The 27,702-nt window shown below is 37.4% G+C and overlaps 2 protein-coding genes and 1 long non-coding RNA gene across 8 annotated transcripts in view; 1 reads left to right on the top strand and 2 right to left on the bottom strand.

Moving 5' to 3' along the window:
• PH4alphaEFB (prolyl 4-hydroxylase subunit alpha-1) overlaps positions 1-4,387 on the top strand; it is a 68,278-nt gene extending 63,891 nt beyond the window's left edge. For all 4 annotated transcript variants that reach the window (XM_081989123.1, XM_081989126.1, XM_081989124.1 and 1 more), the window contains exon 11: positions 4,122-4,387. In XM_081989123.1, the coding sequence (XP_081845249.1) occupies positions 4,122-4,207 (86 nt within the window). In that variant the 3' untranslated portion in view covers positions 4,208-4,387. The remainder of the gene's footprint in view (positions 1-4,121) is intronic.
• A 3,400-nt stretch (positions 4,388-7,787) lies between these two features.
• On the bottom strand, positions 7,788-9,270 carry LOC145735201 (uncharacterized). Of its 2 annotated transcripts, XR_014179604.1 has the most exons (3): positions 8,705-9,252; positions 8,512-8,647; positions 7,788-7,925 (listed from the first exon to the last, which is right to left on the bottom strand). It is a non-coding gene; the product is annotated as an uncharacterized LOC145735201 (long non-coding RNA). The 2 variants fall into 2 exon arrangements; XR_014179603.1 differs by having other exon boundaries at positions 8,512-9,270.
• A 1,934-nt stretch (positions 9,271-11,204) lies between these two features.
• jdp (DnaJ domain-containing protein) lies at positions 11,205-27,459 on the bottom strand. 2 transcript variants are annotated; one of them, XM_081989003.1, is made up of 5 exons: positions 27,117-27,459; positions 21,027-21,128; positions 20,624-20,740; positions 15,662-15,853; positions 11,205-11,643 (listed from the first exon to the last, which is right to left on the bottom strand). In XM_081989003.1, the coding sequence occupies exons 1-5, from the start codon at positions 27,201-27,203 to the stop codon at positions 11,455-11,457; spliced, it is 687 nt and encodes a 228-aa protein (XP_081845129.1). In that variant the 5' UTR covers positions 27,204-27,459; the 3' UTR covers positions 11,205-11,454. The 2 variants fall into 2 exon arrangements, with proteins under 2 accessions (XP_081845129.1, XP_081845130.1); XM_081989004.1 differs by lacking the exon at positions 11,205-11,643 and having other exon boundaries at positions 15,187-15,853; positions 27,117-27,454.
• Positions 27,460-27,702: the final 243 nt, after the last annotated feature.

Below are 27,702 nucleotides of genomic sequence, written 5' to 3' on the forward strand. Positions count from 1 at the left end.
CATTCTCCGAATTTTCCAAAAGTACCGAGGGCCTCTTAGAAGGTTCTGAACGTTCTCAGAATTTTCTATAATTGCTAAGGGCCTCTTTGATCATTTTGAAAAAGCCAGAGGCCCCTAAACACAGCTTCTAAAAATTTCTAGAGGTCTCTAAGAAGATCCTGAACATTCTCTGAATTTTCCAAAAGTACCAAGGGCCTCTTAAAAGGTTCTGAACGTTCTCAGAATTTTCTATAATTGCTAAGGGCCTCTTTGATCATTTTGAAAAAGCCAGAAACCCCTAAACACTACTGAATAGCTTCTAAAAGTTTCTAGAAGTCTCTAAGAAGATCCTGAACATTCTCTGAATTTTCCAAAAGAACCAAAGGCCTCTTAGAAGGTTCTGAACGTTCTCAGAATTTTCTATAATTGCTAAGGGCCTCTATGATCATTTTTAAAAAAAGCCAGAAGCCCCTAAACACTACTGAATAGCTTCTAAAAATTTCTAGAGGTCTCTAAGAAGATCCTGAACATTCTCCGAATTTTCCAAAAGTACCAAGGGCCTCTTAGAAGGTTCTGAACGTTCTCAGAATTTTCTATAATTGCTAAGGGCCTCTTTGATCATTTTGAAAAAGCCAGAAGCCCCTAAACACTACTGAATAGCTTCTAAAAATTTCTAGAGGTCTCTAAGAAGATCCTGAACATTCTCCGAATTTTCCAAAAGTACCGAGGGCCTCTTAGAAGGTTCTGAACGTTCTCAGAATTTTCTATAATTGCTAAGGGCCTCTATGATCATTTTGAAAAAGCCAGAAGTCCCTAAACACTACTGAATAGCTTCTAAACATTTCTAGAGGTCTCTAAGAAGATCCTGAACATTCTCCGAATTTTCCAAAAGTACCGAGGGCCTCTTAGAAGGTTCTGAACGTTCTCAGAATTTTCTATAATTGCTAAGGGCCTCTTTGATCATTTTGAAAAAGCCAGAGGCCCCTAAACACAGCTTCTAAAAATTTCTAGAGGTCTCTAAGAAGATCCTGAACATTCTCTGAATTTTCCAAAAGTACCAAGGGCCTCTTAAAAGGTTCTGAACGTTCTCAGAATTTTCTATAATTGCTAAGGGCCTCTTTGATCATTTTGAAAAAGCCAGAAACCCCTAAACACTACTGAATAGCTTCTAAAAGTTTCTAGAAGTCTCTAAGAAGATCCTGAACATTCTCTGAATTTTCCAAAAGAACCAAAGGCCTCTTAGAAGGTTCTGAACGTTCTCAGAATTTTCTATAATTGCTAAGGGCCTCTATGATCATTTTTAAAAAAAGCCAGAAGCCCCTAAACACTACTGAATAGCTTCTAAAAATTTCTAGAGGTCTCTAAGAAGATCCTGAACATTCTCCGAATTTTCCAAAAGTACCAAGGGCCTCTTAGAAGGTTCTGAACGTTCTCAGAATTTTCTATAATTGCTAAGGGCCTCTTTGATCATTTTGAAAAAGCCAGAAGCCCCTAAACACTACTGAATAGCTTCTAAAAATTTCTAGAGGTCTCTAAGAAGATCCTGAACATTCTCCGAATTTTCCAAAAGTACCAAGGGCCTCTTAGAAGGTTCTGAACGTTCTCAGAATTTTCTATAATTGCTAAGGGCCTCTATGATCATTTTGAAAAAGCCAGAAGTCCCTAAACACTACTGAATAGCTTCTAAAAATTTCTAGAAGTCTCTATGAAGATCCTGAACATTCTCCGAATTTTCCAAAAGTACCAAGGGCCTCTTAAAAGGTTCTGAACGTTCTCAGAAGTTTCTATAATTGCTAAGGGCCTCTATGATCATTTTGAAAAAGCCAGAAACCCCTAAACACTACTGAATAGCTTCTAAAAATTTCTAGAGTTCTCTAAGAAGATCCTGAACATTCTCTGAATTTTCCAAAAGTACCAAGGGACTCTTAGAAGGTTCTGAACGTTCTCAGAATTTTCTATAATTGCTAAGGGCCTCTATGATCATTTTGAAAAAGCCAGAAACCCCTAAACACTACTGAAAACTTTCTAAAAATTTTCAGAAGCCTCTAAGCAGGTCCGGAACCTTTTTAGAGTTTTAAAAAATTGTCAGAGGTCTCTATGATCATTTTTAAAATTACAGAAGCCTGTAAACATTTCCGAAAACTTTTCAAAAGAGGTCTATAAATTCTACTGAAAACTACCTAACCTGACCCTAAAGTTGTTATTTGACTTACAAGGTATGGATTTTTATATGTTGATGGATAGCCAAAGAAATGGGCTTTCTAACAATATAGAAGACTGGTTGGTTGGTTAAATAGTTTGGCCGCTAGAGGGCTCTGAATGAATAAAGAGAAATCTGAGACTAGATTTTGTAAAATTGCCGGAGACCAGAAAGTTATTTGAAAAATTCCATAGACCTCTAAATACTACTGAAAACCTGTAAAACTAAGTTTGACAGAAACACATCACATTTGGTAACATTGAATTTGATTTGACCGGGGTGTTTAAAGGTCGACTAGTCAAATGAATCACAACAACATCAAATTAACGAACAGTATGTATGAAGAATATAAGAACCTGTAGAGCAAAATCATTTTAAAAGTTGTTTTGTAACATGCTTCTGATGACATTATCGTTCATGTCTTGAGGCAGATTGTCCCAAATCTCAACCAGAGCAGCTGCTACTTGTTCGGAATTTTGAACTGCAGTAGTTATGGACCTTAATCGTCTACCTAACATGTCCCAGACGTGTTCAATCGGATTAATGTCTGGAGAACATGCCGGCCACGCCTTTGTTCTTATTCCGGCGACATTCAAAAAGTCGGAGACGCAACGAGCCTTGTGAGGGCGGGCATTGTCGTTCATTAGCAAAAAGTTTTCTCCGATATGGGGGGCGAACGGTACGACATGCTCTTGCAGAACATCGCGAATGGATCCATCTGCATTTAAAGCTCCATTAACTACCACCAACTCGGTTCGTGCCCTAAGCATATTTCACCCCAGCCTCCACCATAGGAGACAGTGGGAGTAAAATTAAATTGTTCATCTTGTTCTTCTCGGCGGCGATATAATCTTTCCCTGCCGTCTATGGAATTAACACAAAATCGACTTTCATCTGTGAACAAAACATTGGCCCACTGATCATTCTCCCACTTTTCGTGTTCCCTAGCAAAGCCTAGTATGGCCACACTATGACGTCGCTGGAGTAATGGAGCTTTCTTGGCCTTATAGGCCTTCAAACTAACTTTCTTAAGCCTTCTGCTAATGGTCCGAGCACTTGTTCTTCTTCCAGTTCGCTTCTTAGTTCTACCTCTTCTTCGACTATGAATCTGTCATCTCTAGCCGTGGTTGACCGTGATCTTCCTCAACCTAGTCTCCGCACATACTCTCCCGTTTGTCTCCAACGTCTTACATTACGATATATCGTAGATTTTGATTTTCCTAACATGTCAGCAACATCGCTGTAAATTGTTCCAATTTCAATCAACGCTACAGCCTTCGCCACATCAGTAGAAGCCATATCACCCATGTTGGATTTTTAAGAATCGAAAGCAAATTTGATTAGGAAACCGTGGCTAAAACAGGTGTGGAAAAATAAGTTCAATATCCACATTTTCTTCGAAACCTGTATTTTCTTTAATAATTGAGATATCAGAGGGAATAAAAAAAGGAAATGTTCAGAAAATAAGGGGCTACAATTTGATGTTATAAACGGTTTTCATTTCTCAGTTGTTCTTTCCACAGGGTGTTTCAAAGAGCACAGAAAATTCCTTACTTCCTTTTCGTCTCTGTATATGACATAAAGACAAACCATTTAAAAATCGTAATAAGACAGATGTATTCATGAAGAATCAAGCTACAATTCATAAAACAGTTCCTCTAATTTTGCCGGTGTGTGTATTAAGGAGGTACACGGCAAAAATTGGCAAGATGTGTGAACACAGAAAGTTGTAGCAAATGTTATGTTTTTGCCATTAAGAGCATTTTTAATGAGTTACAAGGTAAAAAGTGACACCAAACTGCTTTTTTAACGCCAGTCGTTGGTTCGAGCCCAGCTGGATGTGGAACAAATCTTTTACCTAATTTTTAATTTGTGTTCGAATTAAAATCCCTGAAAGATGATTTATCGTGAAACACCTTGTATATGGTGTGTAAAATTTCAGTGTCGAATAAATGGATCCACGAACATGGACAAGAATTTCGACGGCCTTGTACCAAAGAACCTCCACCAGAAGAATTGACTGCTTAAAAAGTTACTTCGAATAACAGAAAAAAATTGATTCCTATATTTTTCGAATATTAAACTATAATGTAAATAAATTGCTTAGAAACTGAAGCAATTATTCACTTTTTATAATCTCGAGTTTTAGGATTAATTTGTGTCTTGTGATTTACATATTATTACCGAAATAAACGAGTAAGTTTTTTATATTTTGTAATTATTGTATATAAGTGCTCTTTGTACTAAAAACCATTAAATATATTTATTACAAACCTTAAAAATTAGTTTTTTTGCCCAAGCCCTGAACTTATAAAAGGCAGAAATGTTAATAAAAAATTTCTAACTGAAAGATTGATTATAAACATTTATTGGAATTGAAATAGTAGTCAAATACATGAAAACAGTTATTTATGTATTAAGTGTATAAAATACGGTTCCACGATTTTTTTCTTTCAATTTTTGCTCATAATACATACAATATTTGTTGACATTCTTTAAATGATAAAATTTCCCTAAAAGCTTTTTAAAAAAGTGTTCAGATTTCACTAAAATTAGTTTACTGCTCCCATATACTTTGCAAGTGTCTCCTCAAAATGCTATTATTACGTCTACTCAACATAGATTTGCGGTTCTCAAAATGAACAGAATTTTATAAATCTATAAATTGTACTTAAATTGAACTGTATTGTTTTTGAGCATGTTTTTTTTAACTTTTATAGCTTCATAGAGTATTTGGCAGTTTTCAACCGGACCTGTCCAAATTCCTCCCATGAACCTATAAACTAGCAATTAATTAATTCACAACACTGTAGTAATTATAACAGTTCTTTTAACTTAGCAAAAAGAACAAGTATCAGGAGGTAGTAAATACCCCGTTTGTGCATTAAGCGACCGAAACGGAAGTCGCCATCTTTGTCCCCCACATTCGCCTACTGCGCAATTGAATAAAACTTCCGAAGTTAGTCGTAAAACGGTTTTGTTTATATTTGGTGGTATGTGAAGTTAGCTAAAAACCGCAAAGATTTGTTGTTTTTGTTTCTTTTGCTATTCGGTCCGTTAAAGGTTAATTTTTGCAAACTTAAATTAGTCGAATTATTATTGAAGAGTGGATTTGTGAATATTGGGCAACAGCAGATTGATTAGCGTCACTGATTTTCCGACAGTTTACGGCCGCCATACTGAACGATTTTTGTCCCCCTCTTTGATTGCTATTGCTCCTTGCTGCTATATTTTTTTATTCATTGGTTTTTAAGCAGATTTTGAAGTTTTATAGCTTTATGGAGTGGTACTTAACAGTTACCACATTGTGACAAGCTTAAATATGTTCGAAATGGACGTGTTTCCTATCAAAATTTAACTTATAAAACTATAAAGTTCACTTAACGTAGTTTGTACTGCCTTTAAGCAATATTTTGTAGTTTGACAGCTTTATAGAGTTGTATTTGACAGTTACCACCATTGTGACAGATCAAAATACACAGTGAAACGTCACAGCTGTCAAAAAACAACTTATAAAACTATAAAATGCATAATAATAGAATTTGCACTGATTGTGATGCTTTTAAACAAGTTTTGTAGTATTATAGCGTCATGGATTGGTATATGACAGTTTTCAAGTTTATAATAAATTAAAATATGCACAAAATAAATAGATACACGTCACGGTAATTTCAACTCATGGGCCTATAAACAATCAATAAATATAATTTACAATACTGCATTACTTATAATACTCAAATGTTCAGTAGTAAACCTTCTTTTTACTTACGACACAAACTATTGCAATGGTTGTTAACGTGGTAAAAACTGTATTTTATTGCTCCAAGGTCAAGATTTTGACAGTTACGTCATTATTTTGACATAACATACTATAAGGTGTCTCTAGCCAACTGTCACTTACGTCAAAACTGTCAAAATGTCATTGAAAAACCTTATTTTTACGACAGACTCTATTACAAGAGCTGTTATCGTAAAAGCTGCACTTTAGAGCTCCACGGTCGGGATTTTGACAGTTTTGCATCGTTATTTTGACATAACATACTATAAGGTGTCTCTAGTCAATTGTCACTTACGTCAAAACTGTCAAAATGTCATTAGAACACCTTTTGACGACAGAAACTATAGCAAGAGCTGTTAACGTGGTAAAAACTGCATTTTATAGCTCCAAGGTCAGTATTTTGACAGTCGCGTCGTTATTTTGACGTAGCATGCTTTCAAGTATCTCTAGTCAACTTTCACATACGTCAAAACGGTCAAAATGTCATGAAAAAACCTTATTTTTACGACACAATTTATTGTAATAGCTGTTAACGTGGTAAAAACTGTATTTTATAGCTCCAGGGTCAGGATTTTGACAGTTGCGTCGTTATTTTGACGTAGAATGTTTTCCAGTGTATCTAGTCAACTGTCACATACGTCAAAACTGTCAAAATGTCATTAGAAAATCTTCTTTTTACGACACAAACTTTGCAATAGCTGTTAACGTGGTAAAAAATGCATTTTATTGCTCCAGGGTCAGGATTTTGAGAATTGCGTTATTATTTTGACATAACATGCTGTAAAGTGTTTCTAGTCAGCTATCACATACGTCAAAACTGTCAAAATGTCATTAGAAAACCTTCTTTTAACGACACAAACTATTGCAAGAACTGTTAACGTTGTAGAAACTGCTCTTTAGACCTTCGCAGGCAGGATTTTTGTATGTATCGTATCGTTATTTTGACAGAATATATTTTAAAGTGTTTCTAGTCAACTGTCACATATGTCAAAACCGTCAAAATGTAATAGGAAAACCTTCTTTTAACGACACAAACTATTACAAGAGCTGTTAACGTTGTAGAAACTGCAGTTTAGAGCTACAAAAAACAAAACCTTACCATTTACATTTAACATAGTTTTACGCTAATTTAAACGCTTGTTATAATAACTTTATGGTTCAGACTTTGACAGTTAATACGTTTGCAACAGATGAAATCAGACAGAACTGTCAAATTTAGTAACGTGACTTTTAAAATTTAGTTTAACCGTTGAAATTTTGGTAAATTACATTTCTATAGTTGCAAACGTTGAAATTGTAAGAGACATAGGTCACGTGTGTTTGATATTATAGTTTTTGAGCTAGCAACATTGTAAAGGCCAGGTGTCACCTGTCAAAATCAGTGACGTGACGATAAAAAATAGTTTAAACTGTAAAAAATTTCTAAATTAAATGTAGACAGTTGTAAAAGCTAAAATTGTAAAATACACGTCACCTGACGTTCATAATGCATAGCTGAGCTTGCAGCACTGTAAAAAGGCTAGTTGGCACCTGTCAAAATCAGTCACATGACTTTTAGAATGTAATTTACACGTTGAACATTTGGTAAATGTAGTAGTTTACGTTATATCTCAAAAATTGAAATAAAATGCGCAAGTCAGGATACTAATCATTGCTTCCGAGGATATTTTGGGAAAATAACTAAACCCAAATAACGGAAAGATTTTATTTTATCAGGATCCAAATACTCGGCAAAACAACTACCTCTTATTTGACACAATTTGAAAATACAGGCTATTCCAAATGTTTCGAAACGATGTACCTTTTTCCGCAAGGTGAATGCTACAAATATGGAATTTTGGAATATCACGTGAGGTTCTCTTGATGATCGGTTTGAATTTTTAAGACATCGGATCAGTGACATCTTACATCTTTTTTTTAAATGGATCGGTAATGGTTTTAATCAATTTTCACGTTCTACCGAAATTCCTATAATCAGCAATTAAGGTTGAACCAAGTTTTATCGAGCCAATTTCGAGAAATCTAAGTTTAAACTAGGAGCAAAGAACAATAGGTTTCATTGTTGATTAAAATACGTGATAACATGCAATTAGAAGGTGGACTAGGCATACTAGGGATAGTATTTCTCTGATGTCGATCTTTCAAAATGATCAAACTAAGTTAACATGTCGTATCCATCCATCATTTATGATATCTCAAGTCGCATTGCAAATTGAATAGAAAATGGTCCAACTAAACGAAAGAGAACGTGTAACATTACTCATGATGGTCGGATATGGTGACGTTCATATCGCCAAGCACAGAGGCACAAGAGACATGTTTAATAATACATTCCTCGATCGAGAACCGATATTCCTATCTACCATATACGTTCAGAAGTTTGAAGTATTAAAAATTTGCCGAAAAGTGGGAAACCAAGAACCGCAACTACAGCAGAAAAATCTTTGGACATTGTCTATCCAGGATAGCCTACAAACATCCGTTAGTCGATTGGCCCTAGAAAACAACAACAGCATTACATCTGTCCATAACATTTTAAAAAACAATAAAATACATCCGTACAAAACTGCTACAAGAACTCTCTGAGGATGATCCTGACAGACGAATGCACTTTTGTCAACAAGTTATGGACATCATGAACAACAGATTTGCAAATTTTAACATTGTATTTGGATGAAGCTTCATTTTGTCTAAATGGATTTGTGAATCGGCACAATTGCAGATACTGCTCAGTAGAAGATACTCACTGGATAAGAGAACATCATCATCTCTCAAAAAATTAAACGTGTGGATGGTTAGTTGGACTTTTTTTCCTTCCGAGAAATTCAACTGGGAATGGCTATCTGAATCTTCTGTGCCAAAATGTTTTTCCTGCTTTAAGGCGAATGTGCGCCTCTTTTTCTTAGACCGCACGTTTCCTGGTAGATGGATTGGAAAAAGAGGTCCTATTGAATGGTCCCCTAGATTTTTCTTAATGTGATTATGTCTTATTAAGATAAGATCTCCGGACTTAAATCCTTTGGATTTTTTCTGTAGGGACATATAAAAACAGCGTTGGACACAACCAAGCCGCAAAAAAGCCATTGCCAGGGTGAGTATTCTTGAAACGAAGGAAGTGGGTTATTAAGAGAAAGGTCTGAAGAATGTGACAGAAACCGGCCATTGTCAGGTTCTTTTGTCACATTCTATCAACACTTCTCTTGAGAATTCCGTTCCCTGATTTCAAGAATTAAGGCCCTGGTCGCGGAAGGATATCAGTTTGAACATCTCATTAAATAAAAAGCACATTTCTGGCACTTTTTTTCAATTTGCAATGCGACTTGACACATCATAAATGATGAATACGAAATGTTAACCTATTTTGATTATTTTAAAGGATCGACATATGGTTGCGTATTCTTGAAACGAGGGAAGAGAATAATCAAGAGCAAACACTTGTACAATGTGACAGGAACCCGCCATGGTTAGCTTCTTCTGTCACATTCTATCAACAATTCTCTTGAGAATTCCATTCCCTACCTTGAAGAATTAGGCCCCAAAGAAGTACATACTCATCCCTAACCCATCTTCTAATTACATGTTATCACTTATTTTAATCAACAATGAAACCTGTTCTTCTTTGCTCAAAGTTTAAACTCAGATTTCTCTAAACTGGTTGGATAAAGCTGCGTTCAATCTTAATTGCTGATTATAGGAATTTTGGTAGAACGTAAAAATTCATTAAAATCAAAACCAACCCATTAAAAGACAGGTGGGGGATGTCGCTGGTCCGAAGACCTCTTTAAGTTAAGGTTAAGGCCATCATTGTCGGATGTCGCTGGTCCGAAGACTTCTTTAAGTTAAGGTTAAGGCCATCATTACATCATTACATGGGCAAAATGAACCTTATCTGATTTAATTGAGAATAAACCAGTAAAATGCCGCCCGTACAGAGTCTCTCAAAACGAAAGAGAAATAATAGATTCCCAGATACAGGAAATGATAGACTGCGGGGTAATAAGACCCTGTCATTCACCATGGGTAAGCCCGGTGGTCTTAGTAAAAAAAAAGGATGGATCCACGAGATTCTGTGTAGACTCCAAAAGAACCATTAACCCGGTGACAAAGAAATCCTGCTACCCCCTACCACAGATAGATGACATATTGACCTATCTAGGAAACGCTAGGTACTTCACAACACTAGATATTTTCTCGGAGTACTTGGAGTTCAAAACAATATACGGCTTTCACAGCACAAGGCCATGGCTCGTATGAATTCAATGTACTAGGCTTCCGACTCTGTAACGCCCCAGCTACCTTCCAGCAGCTAGCAGACAAAGTTTTTGGAGATTTTAAATGAAGAGAAATATTGATATATCTAGACGACATATTCTCCGCAAATTTAGAGGACCATATCAAGCAGCTGGAGAAAGTATTCACAAGAATGAGAGAGGCTAACCTTACGCTAAAACCCAGTAAATGCGAGTATCTGCAGGAACAAGTAAGAACACTAGGCTGCACAGTGAGTGGAGAAGGCCTATGCCCCGAAGAAGGGAAATTGACAGGGATTGAAAAATTCCCAACGCCGAAGAAAACGAAAGAGCTTCAAAGTTTCCTGGGTTTATGCAACTTGTATAGAAAATTCATAAAAAATTGTTCGGTAATAGCTCGACCCTATACGAAGCCACAAAAAAAACAAGTTTCGTTGGGAAACAGAACAAGAAGAAGCATTCCAGGAACTACAACCCTAACATCGGGTGCACTCTCCACACGAACGCATGCACAGAAGACATAGGGGCAATCCTACTTCAGGAAGGGGAGGACAAGCAAAACCACCCCATACATAAGCAGGTCGCTGTCGAAAGCTGAGAGAAACTACTCTATAAGCAAATTGGAGCTGAGCGATCAGCAAGAGTTGCCGTACCTACTTACCTCCCTTTGCTAGTACCATAACGACTTTACCGGCCTGGTGACAAGAGTCTAAGGTTCATTCATCCCCGCTAAGGCGTTCGCCCTCCGAGATCTCTGTATGTTTTAGTACAATAAAGCGAGTTATCTATGCACCGAGTATTCTTCCCTCTGAGCTACCTCTTACCTTGACAATATTCCAAAATTCTATTGTTGTAGCTTTCACCTTGTGGAAAAAGGTAGACCGTTTCGAAACAGGTGGAATATCCTGTGTAAGCTGTTTTCTCATTGAGATGTGAATTGCTCGTATTATGTTAAATGAAAGAAAATCATTTTTGATTCATTCATTTATTCGGACATAAATGAAAAAATTAGGTAAAAGTTGGTTCGAGTCCAGCTGAATTCGGAACAAAATGTTAACCTAACTTTTAATTTTCGCCCGAATTAACAATAGAAATTGGGTTTTCAAATTACTGATGGTTACTGGAAGTACTACATAGTGTTTAATATAGGTTAAGAAAAAATGAAGGAGACAAATTTTACAAGAATAACACGGTGAATTACCCTAACTAACTCTATAAGTAGGTATAATAATGACTTTTGCACAATATTAGATTTGATGAGACTTGTCGCCAGCGGATTTGTTTGCGTTTTTTCTTGTTTTGGCGAACAAGTGTGCACCACCCTCGGAAGCTCGCCGATGGGCACCTGGAGAACCAGCAACGTTCAGACTGGATGGTCCAGAACCTCCCACGTGGGTTTCAGTTTTTTTTGCTTTGGATGGGGACCACAAAGCTCTCTACAAAACAAATCAACTTATACTAACATACTTGAGCTCTAATTCTTGAAACCAGGAAACGGATTTCTCAAAAGACGTGTTGTTAGAATGTGACAGAAGAGTTGACAATGGCAATTTCCGGTTACATTCTGCAAACATTTCTGTTGATAATTATTTTTTCCTCGTTTCAAGGGAGCATGTAACTGGATTATTAGTTTACCTTATTGTAATGGGAGCATATCCACATAAAAAAATAATTATGTAGGAACATGCAAGACGTTTTAGACCATCCCAATTAGGTTAGAAGGTATGATTTTTCAAAATTGCATGGTATTGAACTGAAACTGTTGTGCCACAATTTGAGGGTTAATACTGTATTTGTAAACTGAGAGTAGTTTAGGTCTTATGACGACCAGAATATAAATGCTTGGAGGACCATATCGTTACTAAGTCTGAACTTTTTTAATTTATTTATTACTTTTATTACGTTTTCAGAATCCTTTAACTGGTAGATTTGCAGTAAACTGTACGTTTCTTTCTTTTTTAAAGTTCAGAATTTCTACAAAACGTACTTTCCATTTTTCAATTATTTATTTGTCACTCAGTATCAAGCCCTTTAGTGTTGGGATGGAACTTAGGAAACCATCCACAAAAAAGAGGACAAATGCTCCCACTATAGAGGAATCTCACTAATAAATGCTATATATAAACTTCTCTCAAACATCCCACTATATACAGACTAACTCCATATGCAAAGATTCTGCTGGGGGAACAATAGCCCAATTTATACAGAGGTAGTCCTAGAAAAAGGATTGGATTATAAGAAATACCACAGAGGGAAGCATAGAAGTGGTTAAACAAAGCAACGTCCTGAAACCACTACTTTTCAATAATTTTTGCTGTGAGATTAGCCGTAATGACAACAAACAATCTATTGCTAGCCTACACAGATGATATTGATCTTATTGGAGACTCCATCAACAATGAAAAAGCAAAATAAAATCTGTTTCAACAGTGTCGGCTGACCGAAGCTAACCGTTCAGTACTCCTCACGACCCCTGAACAAAAGTCGACACTCAAAACCACAGAATAGTGCAAAGAGATCGATTTAGAGCAAAACGTCACAATCAACACCCTCAATTTCGAAACGGAAGAGCATTTCAAATACCTTGAGGCTACAAAAACTGCTGATAACGATGTTATTGAAGATATCAAAGGCAGAATTCATTCATCTTATGAAATCAAAAATCCATACCAGAACATGGTCCATTATGCGCATTTTCGGGAAAAACATATTTACTCATCCTATCGGTACAACATTCTTTGAAATAGTCCTCTCTTGCATCAATGTACTTAAGAAGACGTGTGGTTGTAATGCCTGCGAAGCACCCTAAAACTCTTATACAGGAATAAACTGTCAATGTTATCTTCAGTCCGGGGAATAAAAAAAGTCACTGGGAGCTAGATCGGGGCTGCAAGGAAGCTGGGAGATCACTGTGGTACTTTTTTGGACCAGGAAGTTGGAATTGGACGCCACCACGACAATGCTCCCCACGGTCTTCCTCTTAACTAACTTCTTGGCTCGAAGCAGCACCTCAGTGGTCCCTCGGCTCCGTTAAGGCCCGATTTGGCTCCCTGGTGATTTTTGTCTGTCACTGAGGAGAAAGATGAATGCATTGGGAGCACGTTGAAAACGTAACAAATATTGAAATACAAGAGCTCTACACTTAAGATGGGCAGACCACATATACAGGTTCTAGGATGAAACACTTGTAAGAATAGTATGGGAGGAAGTTCTAACAAGAACTTCCAGAATGTGTTGGAGAGACAACAATGAACGTCGCTTTTGACCAAAGATTGATGGAAGGCCGCATCATTTGGAAGAAAGTTGTGCAGTCAGCCAAAGGTTGTAGCGCTAGACGATGGCAATGATGACAAGAACAGTTTTCGTAGGATTAATGTTTAATCCCATTAAATTATTGGGAAAAGATAACCAAAAGCTGGAAATATCCCGACGAGTAAGTACAACCTGGGCCGCTTTTGGTAAACTGAAGCACATCCTAAAAACAATCACATAGCACAGCGTAAACCGTCTGAGAACAACGCAGAGGGCAATGGAACGCGCAATGCTCGGAATCTTGTTGAGAGGCAAAATCCGGAATGAGGACATAAGAAGACGAACAAAAGTAACCGACATTACGACATCGAAAAGCCGAGATGAAATGGAGATGGGTCGAGCAAGTGTACTGCAAGCAGAGAAACAAAGAGAGATAGAAAAGAAGAACAAAAAGACGTTGGGTGGATGACATAAGAGAAGTCGCCGGCAGGAGCTGGGTACGACAAGCCCAAAATCGACAAGATTGGAAGAAACTCGGATAGACCTATGTTCAGAAGTGTACGTAGAATTAAGGGCTGATGAAGAAGAAGAATGTTTGTAGTAGGTCCTTCCATCAGACTTTTTCTTTTTCTTCAGTCTTCATTTGTCCACTCCTGGACGTAGACCTCTTTCATACGTTTCCAAGCTTTTCTGTTCTGTGTTGTTTGTAATCAGCCACTTCTTCTGGTCTTCTGGTTTGGGCTGTCTTGGTTGCCAGTGCGTCGTGGTTATGTTCGCCATCCACTGCCATTTGCTTTCCGGAAAGTCTTTCATGATGTCCACGATTTCCTCAAATATGTCTTACAACCCATCAAATAGACATATTCATCGACATTTTTTAAAATCGTCTATTGTTTTAGAGAGGATCATCATTCATTTAGTTGGCTTAACATATCTGTAAGTTCATGAATGTAGCTGCTTATGAGGACAATATTATTTGCGAATTGTAAGTGATTTATAAGAATTCTATTAACACTGATACCTTTACCCTCTCAAGACAGTGTTTTAAATATGTTCTCTAACGCCAAAGCAAACAGTTTGGAAGATATAGTGCCTCACTGGTGTTCGTCTTTCTGTGTAAGACTTGTGTGTTTGAAGTATCTTGTGATCCACTGTTCTTGTACCAATCGATGAAAGCTTGTACGTTCTGTAATGGAGGGTACTTAGGAAAGTAGGTTAAAGCCACAATCCTCCATTGGCACTGTTTTGTTACTACAGGTGTCCCACGATTAATAAAAAAACTGTGTTCTTCAGTTACAAAAACCTGCAGACCCTCCTCCTCTGCATGTCAGAGAAAACATGTAGCTCCAGGCTCCAGCACGACAGAACTTCAGCAATTGTTAAATAGTCTTTTATTTTTTACTTTTTGCAGCATGCATGTTGTTGCAGTCACTTTCTTAATCATTTTTATATATTACATTTAGGTTAGTTTCTAGTTTTTTTTGAAACAAATACTTCTTGAGGAACTTCTGATTAAACGGAGTGAAATTTGGTGTGAAATGGTCCAATGCAAAGAGCCATGCCATGCCAACATTGAGTAAGGCAAAGAACTTAAAAAAAAAAACAAGGAAAATGATGAAACATTAACGGAATAAATGTTTCTGATTAATAAGGCACTATGTACAGAAAACTTGGAGACATGCCTCAACACTACAAAGGGAAAACACGAACAAACAGGACAGGTATCATTAAATTTTAAGAACATTTATTTAAATCACAATACATAAGTTTTCTTAAAGAAAATACCTACACAGTGGAGGTCCATAACTTTTTTGCGAAAATATATACAAATTTATTTATTTTTTCTTTACAAATACAAGTGTTGGATTTGGACAAAAGTGCTTCGTGCATATGTATTTAATACCCTGTGATAAGGAATCTGTAAGATTGTACACATCAAAAATATTTTCTAAAATTCAAAATGGTTTAGCAATCGTACATTAAAATTACAACTTTGGATATGAGGATATCTTACGAAAGGTGAGGTAGAGGAAAACATCAACACATTCGAGCAAAACCTGTTAGTTTGTCAATGATTTTCTATAAACTTTCTCACAAACAAAATAACAGATCTAAGAGTGGTGCGGAGGTTGAGGGGGGCACGAGCAAAACTGAATAATGCGCGGTTGCCACTTAGATTTCGTAATTCCTAAATTTACTGACGACTTCGCTGCGTGCATCCGTCGATCCGCCCCATGCGTTGTTGCCACTCTTTGCTCCCCAATGCAGATTCGCCCCTCCTTCGGATGCTCTCCGTTGCGCAGCTGTTGTGGCCGAGCCCAAACTGGACGGTCCCGAATTGCCCCCCGATTCCAGCATTCTGTCTTTGGTTTTTGGAGTTGACCAATGCATTGACTAGAAATATGAAAAATTCAATTTTAGTAAGGAAATAGAAAGTGAATTGTAATATAGTGTTGGAATAATAAATTTTGTAAGTCCTAGACTAATAAAACCAGGCATTTGATGTTCGGGTTGGTTTAATGATGCTTCTTAACACAACTTAGATTAGATATTTAATATTGTTACGATTTTCCCGTGGGTTTTCACAAAGTCAGTTTAACTCAACAATTAATAAATTTATTTACACTTCAAAACACTCCGTACAATAATTAACTCAGCTATTAAAAACACTACTACAATTCCACATTATTCCACTATTTAAACTTAACCGCGTTCCCAAATTCACTACTACACTACTACGCCGTCGTCGACACCGCTTCTTTTATATTCGCAAACCACGTTCTAGAATGACCGCAAAACGCTTCGCGATTTGCCTCGAATATCAAAGAATCTTCCAGGTGTGGCGCTTCCTAACTGTGGCCTACTTTAACACGCGCCCGGCCAGATATTGCGGCGCATCGGTTTCGAGTGCTCGTTCAGAAGTATCGAGCATAGTAGGCCCAAACCGTAACAATACATAAATAATGTTACAATACATCTAATGATATGAAATATATATGTAATGTGGCAGTCGTTAACGTATCCTTATATCCACTGGGGCCAACATGGAATACCTGAACTACACGGAGAACCTCAAAATTGCCAAGGCAGAGTGCGAATTTATGGCTGAACATGGAAATGGTGCCAAAGAAACCAGAGGATTGGAGACCTTGTGGAGATTATCAAAGACTTAATAGCATGATGGTATCAGATAATGCATGCATGCATGTAAGAGCATCACCAAAATCCTTATAACTCCTGAAGATCGACCTGCTATTATTACACTATTTGGTGTATTTTATGTTTTGTTTGTAATTTCTGCCCTTCACTGCGACCATCGGTCTATTGTGGCTTACACTAGTGACCTCTTAAATCATAGCTCATTCAGAACATCCAGCTCTTCTAGGAATGACCTTTCTGCTCGAGACGTCCAAATCCTCCGGCCTCCTGCCCAAAAGGACAGCAGCATAGCAGGTGCGCTGCCAACATGTTGTCTTCCATCCACCAGCGGCATTCGACATCATCTACCACGACAATCCGGTGCATGTGGGCCTTTAGGCGGCAATGACTGGTATACAGTGCCGTTATAGCTTTTTAAGTATTGCTGAGTTGCAAGAGATTATCAGTCCTAGTCTTGAACAGACTCTTCATAAATTCTTTGGAATGGATCATCCCCGGCGTTCTCAGCCATGAAATGAGTGTGATCTTTGCAGCACTCTGAAATGATACTCTTTGCTTCACTGTGAGCAAGACCGATCACCGATTTTTGGTGGTGGTTTTTTTGCAAGTTCATCAGCTCTGGCATCTCTTGCGAAGTTGTAATGACCCGGAGTCTACATTAGAGTAACACTGTTGATTTATCCAAGAATGTTCAGTGCTTCATGACAACTTCAAGCGGTCTTTGACAGGAAAGTCAAACAGGGAAGGTCTCCGTTCATCCTTCTGGAGCAGATTTCGATAGCAAACAATTCCACCTGAAGAACCGTTGGGGTGCTGCCAAGTCCCCTCTTCAGGCAGATGTTCGCACTGTCGTTGTGTAAGGCTTAAATATTAACCCGGTCAATCTTTTGTGTTTAGCTGTATAAGACTGTAGCTTAGCGTTCTACCGGGCCTGGAAGGATGTCGGATGTCATTGTCAGTGACTTACGGTATAAAGTTTACGCAAGTGCTCCTCAATGCTCCACGTATGCCGTCAAGGGACGGGTAGACTGATGTAACCGGTAGTTAACCAACCTCGCCTCTTTCCTCAGGAGAAGCAGAAGAAAAGGCACTCTAGCGCGGACGTTCGTATTGTTTTGAGCGCTTCCGTAATCCCATTTTATGCAGAAAGAAATCACTTATTCAGACTATGTGATATAATGAAAAGATAACCCAATCACTTCCGGAAGAAGTAGAGAGTTCAAGAGTAGATTAAATCAATACCATGATATCATTTCTACGGAAGATCTTGCTCAAGAGGAAGCCTCTGATTCTGAGCTTCAGCACACCCTGGATTCTCCATAATCGTTGAAGCTATAACGATTGCAACTTGATGATTTGGATAACTTCGTCTTTTGTCTGTCTTACGCCAACTTCTGAGGTCCATATAACTTACCACATCCAAAAGGTAAATTAATTAGGCCAAATATGAACAAGAATATTGCTCAGTGAGCAAGAACTTGTCTTCCTTGTGCACGGAGTAAAATACAGAAGACAAAAAAATATCTTAGTGTGTTTTGAGTTTCTTTGGACTCTATTTGATTGGATTGTTAATATAATCCATACAACTAAGCAAATCTCCTACTTGACTGAGTTAACTGAACCAAATTTTGTTAGTATTTTCTTCACATTGATTGTAGTCGATTCCTGAATAGGTTTCGCCTGTGTGGAGGAGCACTTCCATAAAGTATGTAAAAGCAATTTACAGAAAAAAAAACGCTAAAAATTACAAAACCCTCTTTGAACTTTATTGAGTATTCGTCGAGTTGAAAAGCACTGTGTGTGCCTTTCAACTCGACGAATACTATATGTGTATTTTTTTACATTCAGGCTGTAGCTTTCAGAAGTGTATATGAAAGCACTCAGCCACTGTACACTATACAGTATAAATGGAAAGGATGTATTGATTTTGTAGCTATATGCCACACTCGGCTCCGTTATTAAACTTTTATTGTCCTCGTCTCCTATTCTGTTCTGAAAAGCCCGAGAGAATATCTCGAAATTGTGTCATAATTGTTACGAGGGAGGATTAGTGGTTAATGTAACGTAAATATTCAATTATTTTTAATATGGATAATAATTATAGATTTTTTCATGCTTCCTTGCTTTTCCTCTCCCTTATTTTAAAGATACACATACCCAAAAACAAATAAACCAGCAGAGTCAATCTCAGGAGGAGAAATCGAGCAGTGCTAATCAGCTATCGAAAACCCTGCTTCTCAACCACATACTTCTCAACTTAATACATATTTACTATGTAGTAAATAAACTATCAGCTAAATGTGCGATTTTTATACTATATTTCACTCGCAGGATGTCCTGTAAAATTTTCATGCATAGCTTGGGTTTTTTAACGTGCATTTGGCAACACTGTCAGTTGCAAAAAAGCGGAAGAAGAGTAAGGTTAGGAAGGTGATTTAGGGTCTAAGAAAAAGGTCCGGGTTAAGAAAGTAAAAAGTTCTTCTTCTTCTTATTCATATTTAAGATCTCGCGATCTGTTAGTTTTGCAGGTTCCTCTGGCTCAGTTCCTAGGAGGTGGACTGCCAGCTATCCTTCCATCTCTTAGGTGGTCTTCCGGGTGCTCTTTTCCCTATTGGTTTCCCTTCAAGTGCGATGCGTGGCAGTCTTCCCTCTTCCATTCTTCTCACGTGAGCGTACCAATATCTTTTTCTTTGTCTCCCCCATCTTACGATGTCTTGCATCCCACATTGTTCCATATTGTCAGTGTTCCTAATTCGGTCTATTCTTGTTTTTCCCATTATAGTCCTGAGCGTTTTCATTTCGGCTACTCGAAGCATTCTTTTCGTTTTGTTGGTTTCTTCTCTGGTTTCTATTCCGTATGTCAGGACTGGCCTGACACAAGTCTTATAGATCCTGAACTTGCTATCCTTTCGCATGTATTTGTTCACCCATATTATCTGCCTTAAGCAGCCCGACATGACAGTCGCTTTGTTGATTTGGCTTCTTAGGTCCTTCACGGGGTCGAGATAACTCGACAGATCCATACCCAGATATTTGAATTGTGAGACTGTAGATCGTCCTCCGTTTTCGCGAAAATAGCTGCATCATCGTAAATAGCATACCATGCTGATTCTTTTATTCTGCCCCATTCGGTATCCCATATTTAGTGATGATACTTCCTCTATAATTTTGTCCATTAAGAGATTGAACAGAAATGGGCTAAGGCTGTCACCTTGTCTGATGCCTCCTGGTGTCGGTAACTCTTCCGTATAAGTGTCTCTGCCTTTAGTTCAGTCATGTTGTTCATATTGAGACTGCGGACTGCTCTTACGATGGTGTCTGGCGTTTCTTTCGCTATCAGTACATTTATGATGTCGGAGAGGTGAACCCTATCAAATGCCTCGGTCTATTTCGTCGTCTGAAGCCTTGTTGTTCTTCCCTGTTTGTTATTTGTGTTTCAAGTCTTTCCTTCAAAATGCCGGTAAAGAGTTTCATGCTTGTGTTCAGAAGCGTTATGCCGCTGTAGTTGTCTGGGTGCGTCTTCTGTCCTTTTGTTGTAGAGGATCCTAGAGGAGATGTTTTCCTGGTTCAGGTTCGGCATATTTCAGAAGTTCGTTTGGGATGAGGTCCCAAACGTCCCGGGAGCTTCTCTGTTTTTCAATTTTTTGATTTTTGCCATTACTTCTTCTTCGCTCAGTGTTATTTGATGGTTTGTCTCGTAGTTTTCGACGCTTATGGCTTCTTCGGTGTTATAGAATATTTTTCCCATACATTTATTGGCTTTTTCCTGTTCTTGAGCATCTTCCAGACTTATATACTTTGCCCCTAATTTGCCATTAATTTCTAATCTTGGAAAACCAGTAATTTAGTACATTTTCCTTCCTATTTTTATATGGGAATAAAGGTAAATATTGATTTTACGTTACATGTAGGTCGTTAACGGACCTAAATTTAGTAAAATCGTTTCCACTAAAATATGATCGGCCAACCGATGACGTAACTGGTTCAGTCAAAACAAAAACTTACTTGTTGAACATGATCTTTCATTCCAAGCCACTGCTTGTAACCCATGGAAAGACCACCGTTCTTCCATTTATCGTAGAGAGCCTTTTTCTCCGGATTTGTCAACGTTTCTTTGGCTTCCTGCAACAAAAAGTCAACCTTGTTTATACGGGGTGTCCCCAATTTTAGACCAAATGATTTATAGAAATATGTTTTTATATTCTTCGTTTACGAGATACAGATGAGAGTACAACCTCAAAACCTCCAGATGCAAAAAGTTGACAGCTGTCAAAACTGTCAACTCAATTGATAAATATTTTACATCAAACTTGCCCTACAGTCTAATTTGTGACATGTGATCTGACATTCTATCAATCATTTGACGAAAACTTGGAACACCCAAGATACTCGGGAAAATTATACTTACATTAAGCAACTGAAACTTTTCCTCCATTTCTTTGTCTCCCGCATTTTTATCGGGATGGAACTGGAGCGCCCGTATCTTGTACTCCTGATTTATTTGCTCAATCTGAAAAAAAAAGAAGTTTTTGTTATATTCTACCAAAAGCTAGAAATTTAAGTGGTTTCAAGCAGACTTTTTTTCAAATGTTGACAGTTTTGACGTTAGCGACAGTTGTCACGTGTTCCTAGAACACTATTTACTAAAATGTTTACGTGACAACTGTCAAAATAATTGTAGCAGTACTCGAAAACACAGATTGTCTCCAACACTATTAAACTGACTGTATTTGGATTCGTTGCGCTTTCCAAAGCAAACGTTGACAGTTCTGACGTTTCCGACAGTTTTGACGTCATATTAGATTACTATTTACTAAGATTGTCACGTGATAACTGTCAAATTAACTGTCGCAGAATGCGATAAAACAGATTGTCTCCATCATTACAGGTAAACTGACTGTACTTGGACTACCTGCGCTTTCCAGAGCAAAAGCTGATAGTTTTGACGTTTGCGACAGTTGTCACGTGCCTCTAGAACACTATAACACTATTTACTAAGACTGTCATGTAAAAACTATCAAAATAAGTGACACAAAGCTCGAAAACTCAGATTGTCTCCAATACTACAAGTAAATAACTCAATGTGTTTGGACACCTTGAGCTTTCCAAAGCAAAAGTTGACAGTTTTGACGTTTGTGACAGTTGTAACGTACCTCTAGGACACTATTTACTGAGATTGTAACGTGACAACTGTCAAAATAACTGTCGCAGCGCTCGAAAACACAGATTGTCTCCAACACTACAGGTAAACTGACTGTATTTAGACTCGTTGCGCTTTCCAGAGCAAACGATGACAGTTTTGACGTTTCCGACAGTTGTCGCGTGATATTAGATTACTATTTACTAAGATTGTCATGTGATAACTGTCAAATTAACTGTCGCAGAATGCGATAAAACAGATTGCCTCCATCATTACAGGTAAACTGACTGTATTTGGACTCGTTGCGCTTTCCAAAGCAAACGTTGACAGTTTTGACGTTTCCGACAGTTGTCACGTGATATTAGATTACTATTTACTAAGATTGTCACGTGATAACTGTCAAATTAACTGTCGCAGAATGCGATAAAACAGATTGTCTCCATCATTACAGGTAAACTGACTGTACTTGGACTACCTGCGCTTTCCCGAGCAAAAGCTGATAGTTTTGACGTTTGCGACAGTTGTCGCGTGCCTCTAGAACACTATAACACTATTTACTAAGACTGTCATGTAAAAACTATCAAAATAAGTGACACAAAGCTCGAAAACTCAGATTGTCTCCAATACTACAAGTAAATAACTCAATGTGTTTGGACACCTTGAGCTTTCCAAAGCAAAAGTTGACAGTTTTGACGTTTGTGACAGTTGTAACGTACCTCTAGGACACTATTTACTGAGATTGTAACGTGACAACTGTCAAAATAACTGTCGCAGCGCTCGAAAACACAGATTGTCTCCAACACTACAGGTAAACTGACTGTATTTAGACTCGTTGCGCTTTCCAGAGCAAACGATGACAGTTTTGACGTTTCCGACAGTTGTCGCGTGATATTAGATTACTATTTACTAAGATTGTCATGTGATAACTGTCAAATTAACTGTCGCAGAATGCGATAAAACAGATTGCCTCCATCATTACAGGTAAACTGACTGTATTTGGACTCGTTGCGCTTTCCAAAGCAAACGTTGACAGTTTTGACGTTTCCGACAGTTGTCACGTGATATTAGATTACTATTTACTAAGATTGTCACGTGATAACTGTCAAATTAACTGTCGCAGAATGCGATAAAACAGATTGTCTCCATCATTACAGGTAAACTGACTGTACTTGGACTACCTGCGCTTTCCCGAGCAAAAGCTGATAGTTTTGACATTTGCGACAGTTGTCGCGTGCCTCTAGAACACTATAACACTATTTACTAAGACTGTCATGTAAAAACTATCAAAATAAGTGTCACAAAGCTCGAAAACTCAGATTGTCTCCAATACTACAAGTAAATAACTCACTGTGTTTGGACACCTTGAGCTTTCCAAAGCAAAAGTTGACAGTTTTGACGTTTGTGACAGTTGTAACGTACCTCTAGGACACTATTTACTGAGATTGTAACGTGACAACTGTCAAAATAACTGTCGCAGCGCTCGAAAACACAGATTGTCTCCAAGACTACAGCTAAACTGACTGTATTTAGACTCGTTGCGCTTTCCAGAGCAAACGTTGACAGTTTTGACGTTTCCGACAGTTGTCACGTGTCTATAGAACAGCAATTACTAACATTGTCACGTGACCACTGTCAAAATAACTGTAGCAACGCTCAAAAACACAGATTATCTCTAACACTACAGGTAAACCGACTGTACTTGGTCTTGTTGCGCTTTTCAGAGCAAAAGTTGACAGTTTTGACGTTTCCGACAGTTGTCACGTGTCTATAGAACAGCATTTACTAAGACTGTCACATGACAATTGTAAAAATAAATCATATCATAATAAAAAGGTTTTTAAAAGAGTGGAAAATCAAGTTTTTCATATTATGAACCTTAAAATTCTTTGCAGTTTATTTTTTTTCCTGACAAAATGTCAGGACACCCGGTATTTAGAGGTCAGTGCCAATGTAGTGGATATCAAAAGTTGAAGATTGTTTTGTTTGTTTTTATTATGCAAAACTCTAAGAAATCTATTAAATTTGCCATAATAGTAAAGTGAGTTAATAGTTCAAGGTTTATAATAAATTATAGGTTTATAGCTCCATGGAAGTGCTTTTGAAAATTGTTATATAAATCATAAGGGTCCACAAATAGTTATACATTAACAACTTTTGTAATAAAATCGTATCCATGGAGCTGTAAAACTTGAGAGTATCATTTATATGTTTATAGCTCATTGGAGCAGATTTTGACAGTTGTCACTCTTCTGATAGACCAAGCGAGGTCTTAAATACACTGTAAAATACTGCACCTGCTAAAATTTTACTTACAGAGGTATGAATTTTAATTCATGTACTTTATACTGGCTTTGCTAGTTTCCAAGTAAATTTTACAGTTTAATAGCTCCATGGAGCAAATTTTTACAGTTGCCATAAATTCAAGAAAATGTTAAGAGACAAAAATTGTAGGTAATCTACGAAAGTCTAAGAGGGGGACATTTTGCCCTCAAGTGCCTCAGAAAGCAGAAATTTGCTTAGGAAGGTTTAGTGAAGCAAAGTGTCTGAATGTCTACTTACGGAACTTAAATCCTCCGTAACTCGGCTAAATGACAAAACTCGGGAAAACGATAAGGGAGAAAAATTGTAGGGAATTTAATTGCCTACCGAAACTTAAAAGGGATATTTTGTCCTTGAGGGCCGTTGAAAGGAGTTATTTGCTTACGAATGTTTAGTGAGTTCAAAGTGTCTGAATGTTTACTTACGGAAATTCAATCCTCCGTAACTAGGCTAGTTAGCAAAATTCAGAGAAACGTTAAGGAAAGTAAATTGTAGGGAATTTAATTGCCTACCGAAACTTAAAAGGGATATTTTGTCCTTGAGGGCCGTTGAAAGGAGTTATTTGCTTACGAATGTTTAGTGAGTTCAAAGTGTCTGAATGTTTACTTACGGAAATTCAATCCTCCGTAACTAGGCTAGTTAGCAAAATTCAGAGAAACGTTAAGGAAAGTAAATTGTAGGGAATTTAATTGCCTACCGAAACTTAAAAGGGATATTTTGTCCTTCAGGGCCGTTGAAAGGAGTTATTTGCTTAGGAATGTTTAGTGAGTTCAAAGTGTCTGAATGTTTACTTACGGAAATTCAATCCTCCGTAACTAGGCTAGTTAGCAAAATTCAGAGAAACGTTAAGGAAAGTAAATTGTAGGGAATTTAATTGCCTACCGAAACTTAAAAGGGATATTTTGTCCTTCAGGGCCGTTGAAAGGAGTTATTTGCTTAGGAATGTTTAGTGAGTTCAAAGTGTCTGAATGTTTACTTACGGAAATTCAATCCTCCGTAACTAGGCTAGTTAGCAAAATTCAGAGAAACGTTAAAGAAAGTAAATTGTAGGGAATTTAATTGCCTACCGAAACTTAAAAGGGATATTTTGTCCTTGAGGGCCGTTGAAAGGAGTTATTTGCTTACGAATGTTTAGTGAGTTCAAAGTGTCTGAATGTTTACTTACGGAAATTCAATCCTCCGTAACTAGGCTAGTTAGCAAAATTCAGAGAAACGTTAAGGAAAGTAAATTGTAGGGAATTTAATTGCCTACCGAAACTTAAAAGGGATATTTTGTCCTTCAGGGCCGTTGAAAGGAGTTATTTGCTTAGGAATGTTTAGTGAGTTCAAAGTGTCTGAATGTTTACTTACGGAAATTCAATCCTCCGTAACTAGGCTAGTTAGCAAAATTCAGAGAAACGTTAAGGAAAGTAAATTGTAGGGAATTTAATTGCCTACCGAAACTTAAAAGGGATATTTTGTCCTTGAGGGCCGTTGAAAGGAGTTATTTGCTTACGAATGTTTAGTGAGTTCAAAGTGTCTGAATGTTTACTTACGGAAATTCAATCCTCCGTAACTAGGCTAGTTAGCAAAATTCAGAGAAACGTTAAGGAAAGTAAATTGTAGGGAATTTAATTGCCTACCGAAACTTAAAAGGGATATTTTGTCCTTGAGGGCCGTTGAAAGGAGTTATTTGCTTACGAATGTTTAGTGAGTTCAAAGTGTCTGAATGTTTACTTACGGAAATTCAATCCTCCGTAACTAGGCTAGTTAGCAAAATTCAGAGAAACGTTAAGGAAAGTAAATTGTAGGGAATTTAATTGCCTACCGAAACTTAAAAGGGATATTTTGTCCTTCAGGGCCGTTGAAAGGAGTTATTTGCTTACGAATGTTTAGTGAGTTCAAAGTGTCTGAATGTTTACTTACGGAAATTCAATCCTCCGTAACTAGGCTAGTTAGCAAAATTCAGAGAAACGTTAAGGAAAGTAAATTGTAGGGAATTTAATTGCCTACCGAAACTTAAAAGGGATATTTTGTCCTTGAGGGCCGTTGAAAGGAGTTATTTGCTTACGAATGTTTAGTGAGTTCAAAGTGTCTGAATGTTTACTTACGGAAATTCAATCCTCCGTAACTAGGCTAGTTAGCAAAATTCAGAGAAACGTTAAGGAAAGTAAATTGTAGGGAATTTAATTGCCTACCGAAACTTAAAAGGGATATTTTGTCCTTCAGGGCCGTTGAAAGGAGTTATTTGCTTAGGAATGTTTAGTGAGTTCAAAGTGTCTGAATGTTTACTTACGGAAATTCAATCCTCCATAACTAGGCTAGTTAGCAAAATTCAGAGAAACGTTAAGGAAAGTAAATTGTAGGGAATTTAATTGCCTACTGAAACTTAAAAGGGATATTTTGTCCTTGAGGGCCGTTGAAAGGAGTTATTTGCTTAGGAATGTTTAGTGAGTTCAAAGTGTCTGAATGTTTACTTACGGAAATTCAATCCTCCGTAACTAGGCTAGTTAGCAAAATTCAGAGAAACGTTAAGGAAAGTAAATTGTAGGGAATTTAATTGTCTACAAAAACTTAAGGAGATGATTTTGCCCTCAAGAGCCTCAGAAACAAGATATTTAGGAATGTTTAGTAAGCACAAAGCGTCTGAATGTCGTCTTACGAAATCTCAATCCACCGTTACTCGGTTACATGTCAAAATTCAGGGAAATGTTAAGAAACAAAAATTGTAGTAAATTTAATTGTCTACAAAAACCTGAGAAGAATATTTTGTCTTAAAGGGTGTTAGAAGGGAGTTATTTTCCGAAAACTAAGACAAAATCTGTGAGTGAGTGAGTGTTGTATTTCCTGATAAAATTTTGGGACACCCGGTATTTAGAGGTCAGGGCCAATGTATAGTTCATATCAAAAGTGGTTTTTAACATGCAAAACGCTAATATTTTTGTTATGTTTCCCATAATAATACAGAGTGAGTCAATAAATCAAGGTCAAACAAATTATTTCTGTAACTTCCTTGAAACAAACACAGTTTCACTGTGAAAAATTTAAAAAAACACTTACGGAAGAAGTTTCATCGCACCCCAAAATGGCATAATAATCCTCCTTGTCGTTCTTCTTGTAATTCAAAATTTCGGCAACGCTCGTCATATTGCAACCACTTTACCGGAGAAAAACACCACGTTTTCACTGAAACAGTCCAGAAGAAGTGATCCTGGGCCAGATCCAGGAAAATCGGAATTTTCCGATCGACAAGGACGGAAAATTCACGGAGTTTGCCTACTAAAAATGGGCGTTTTACCGTGTATTTATCGCTCTGCTTGTTTCGTACTGATTCTACTTTAAAACGCTTGCTGTTTTATGAATGTGAAAGTATTCCCCCTGAACCAGTCTATTACATTGGGAAATACCCATATTATAATGATTATATACCGAGTCTACTTGGAAATTATGGCATTTTGTGGTGGTAAAGCGAGTGCGCGATTGTATTAAGAGGGTAATCGATGGATGGACAGAATTTTTGCTCAAGCTGACCTGGTTTCGGATAAAATATTCCAGTTTTAGCTTATTAATGTTATTATTGGGGTTATCGAGGTGATAACGCTTTGTTATTGCTTCAATTTATTGGTAAACATTATTACAAAATCTG

Source organism: Ips typographus, linkage group LG11 (genome assembly GCF_016097725.1).
Source record: "Ips typographus isolate SLU linkage group LG11, UJ_Ityp_2.0, whole genome shotgun sequence".
Taxonomy (NCBI): domain Eukaryota; kingdom Metazoa; phylum Arthropoda; class Insecta; order Coleoptera; family Curculionidae; genus Ips; species Ips typographus.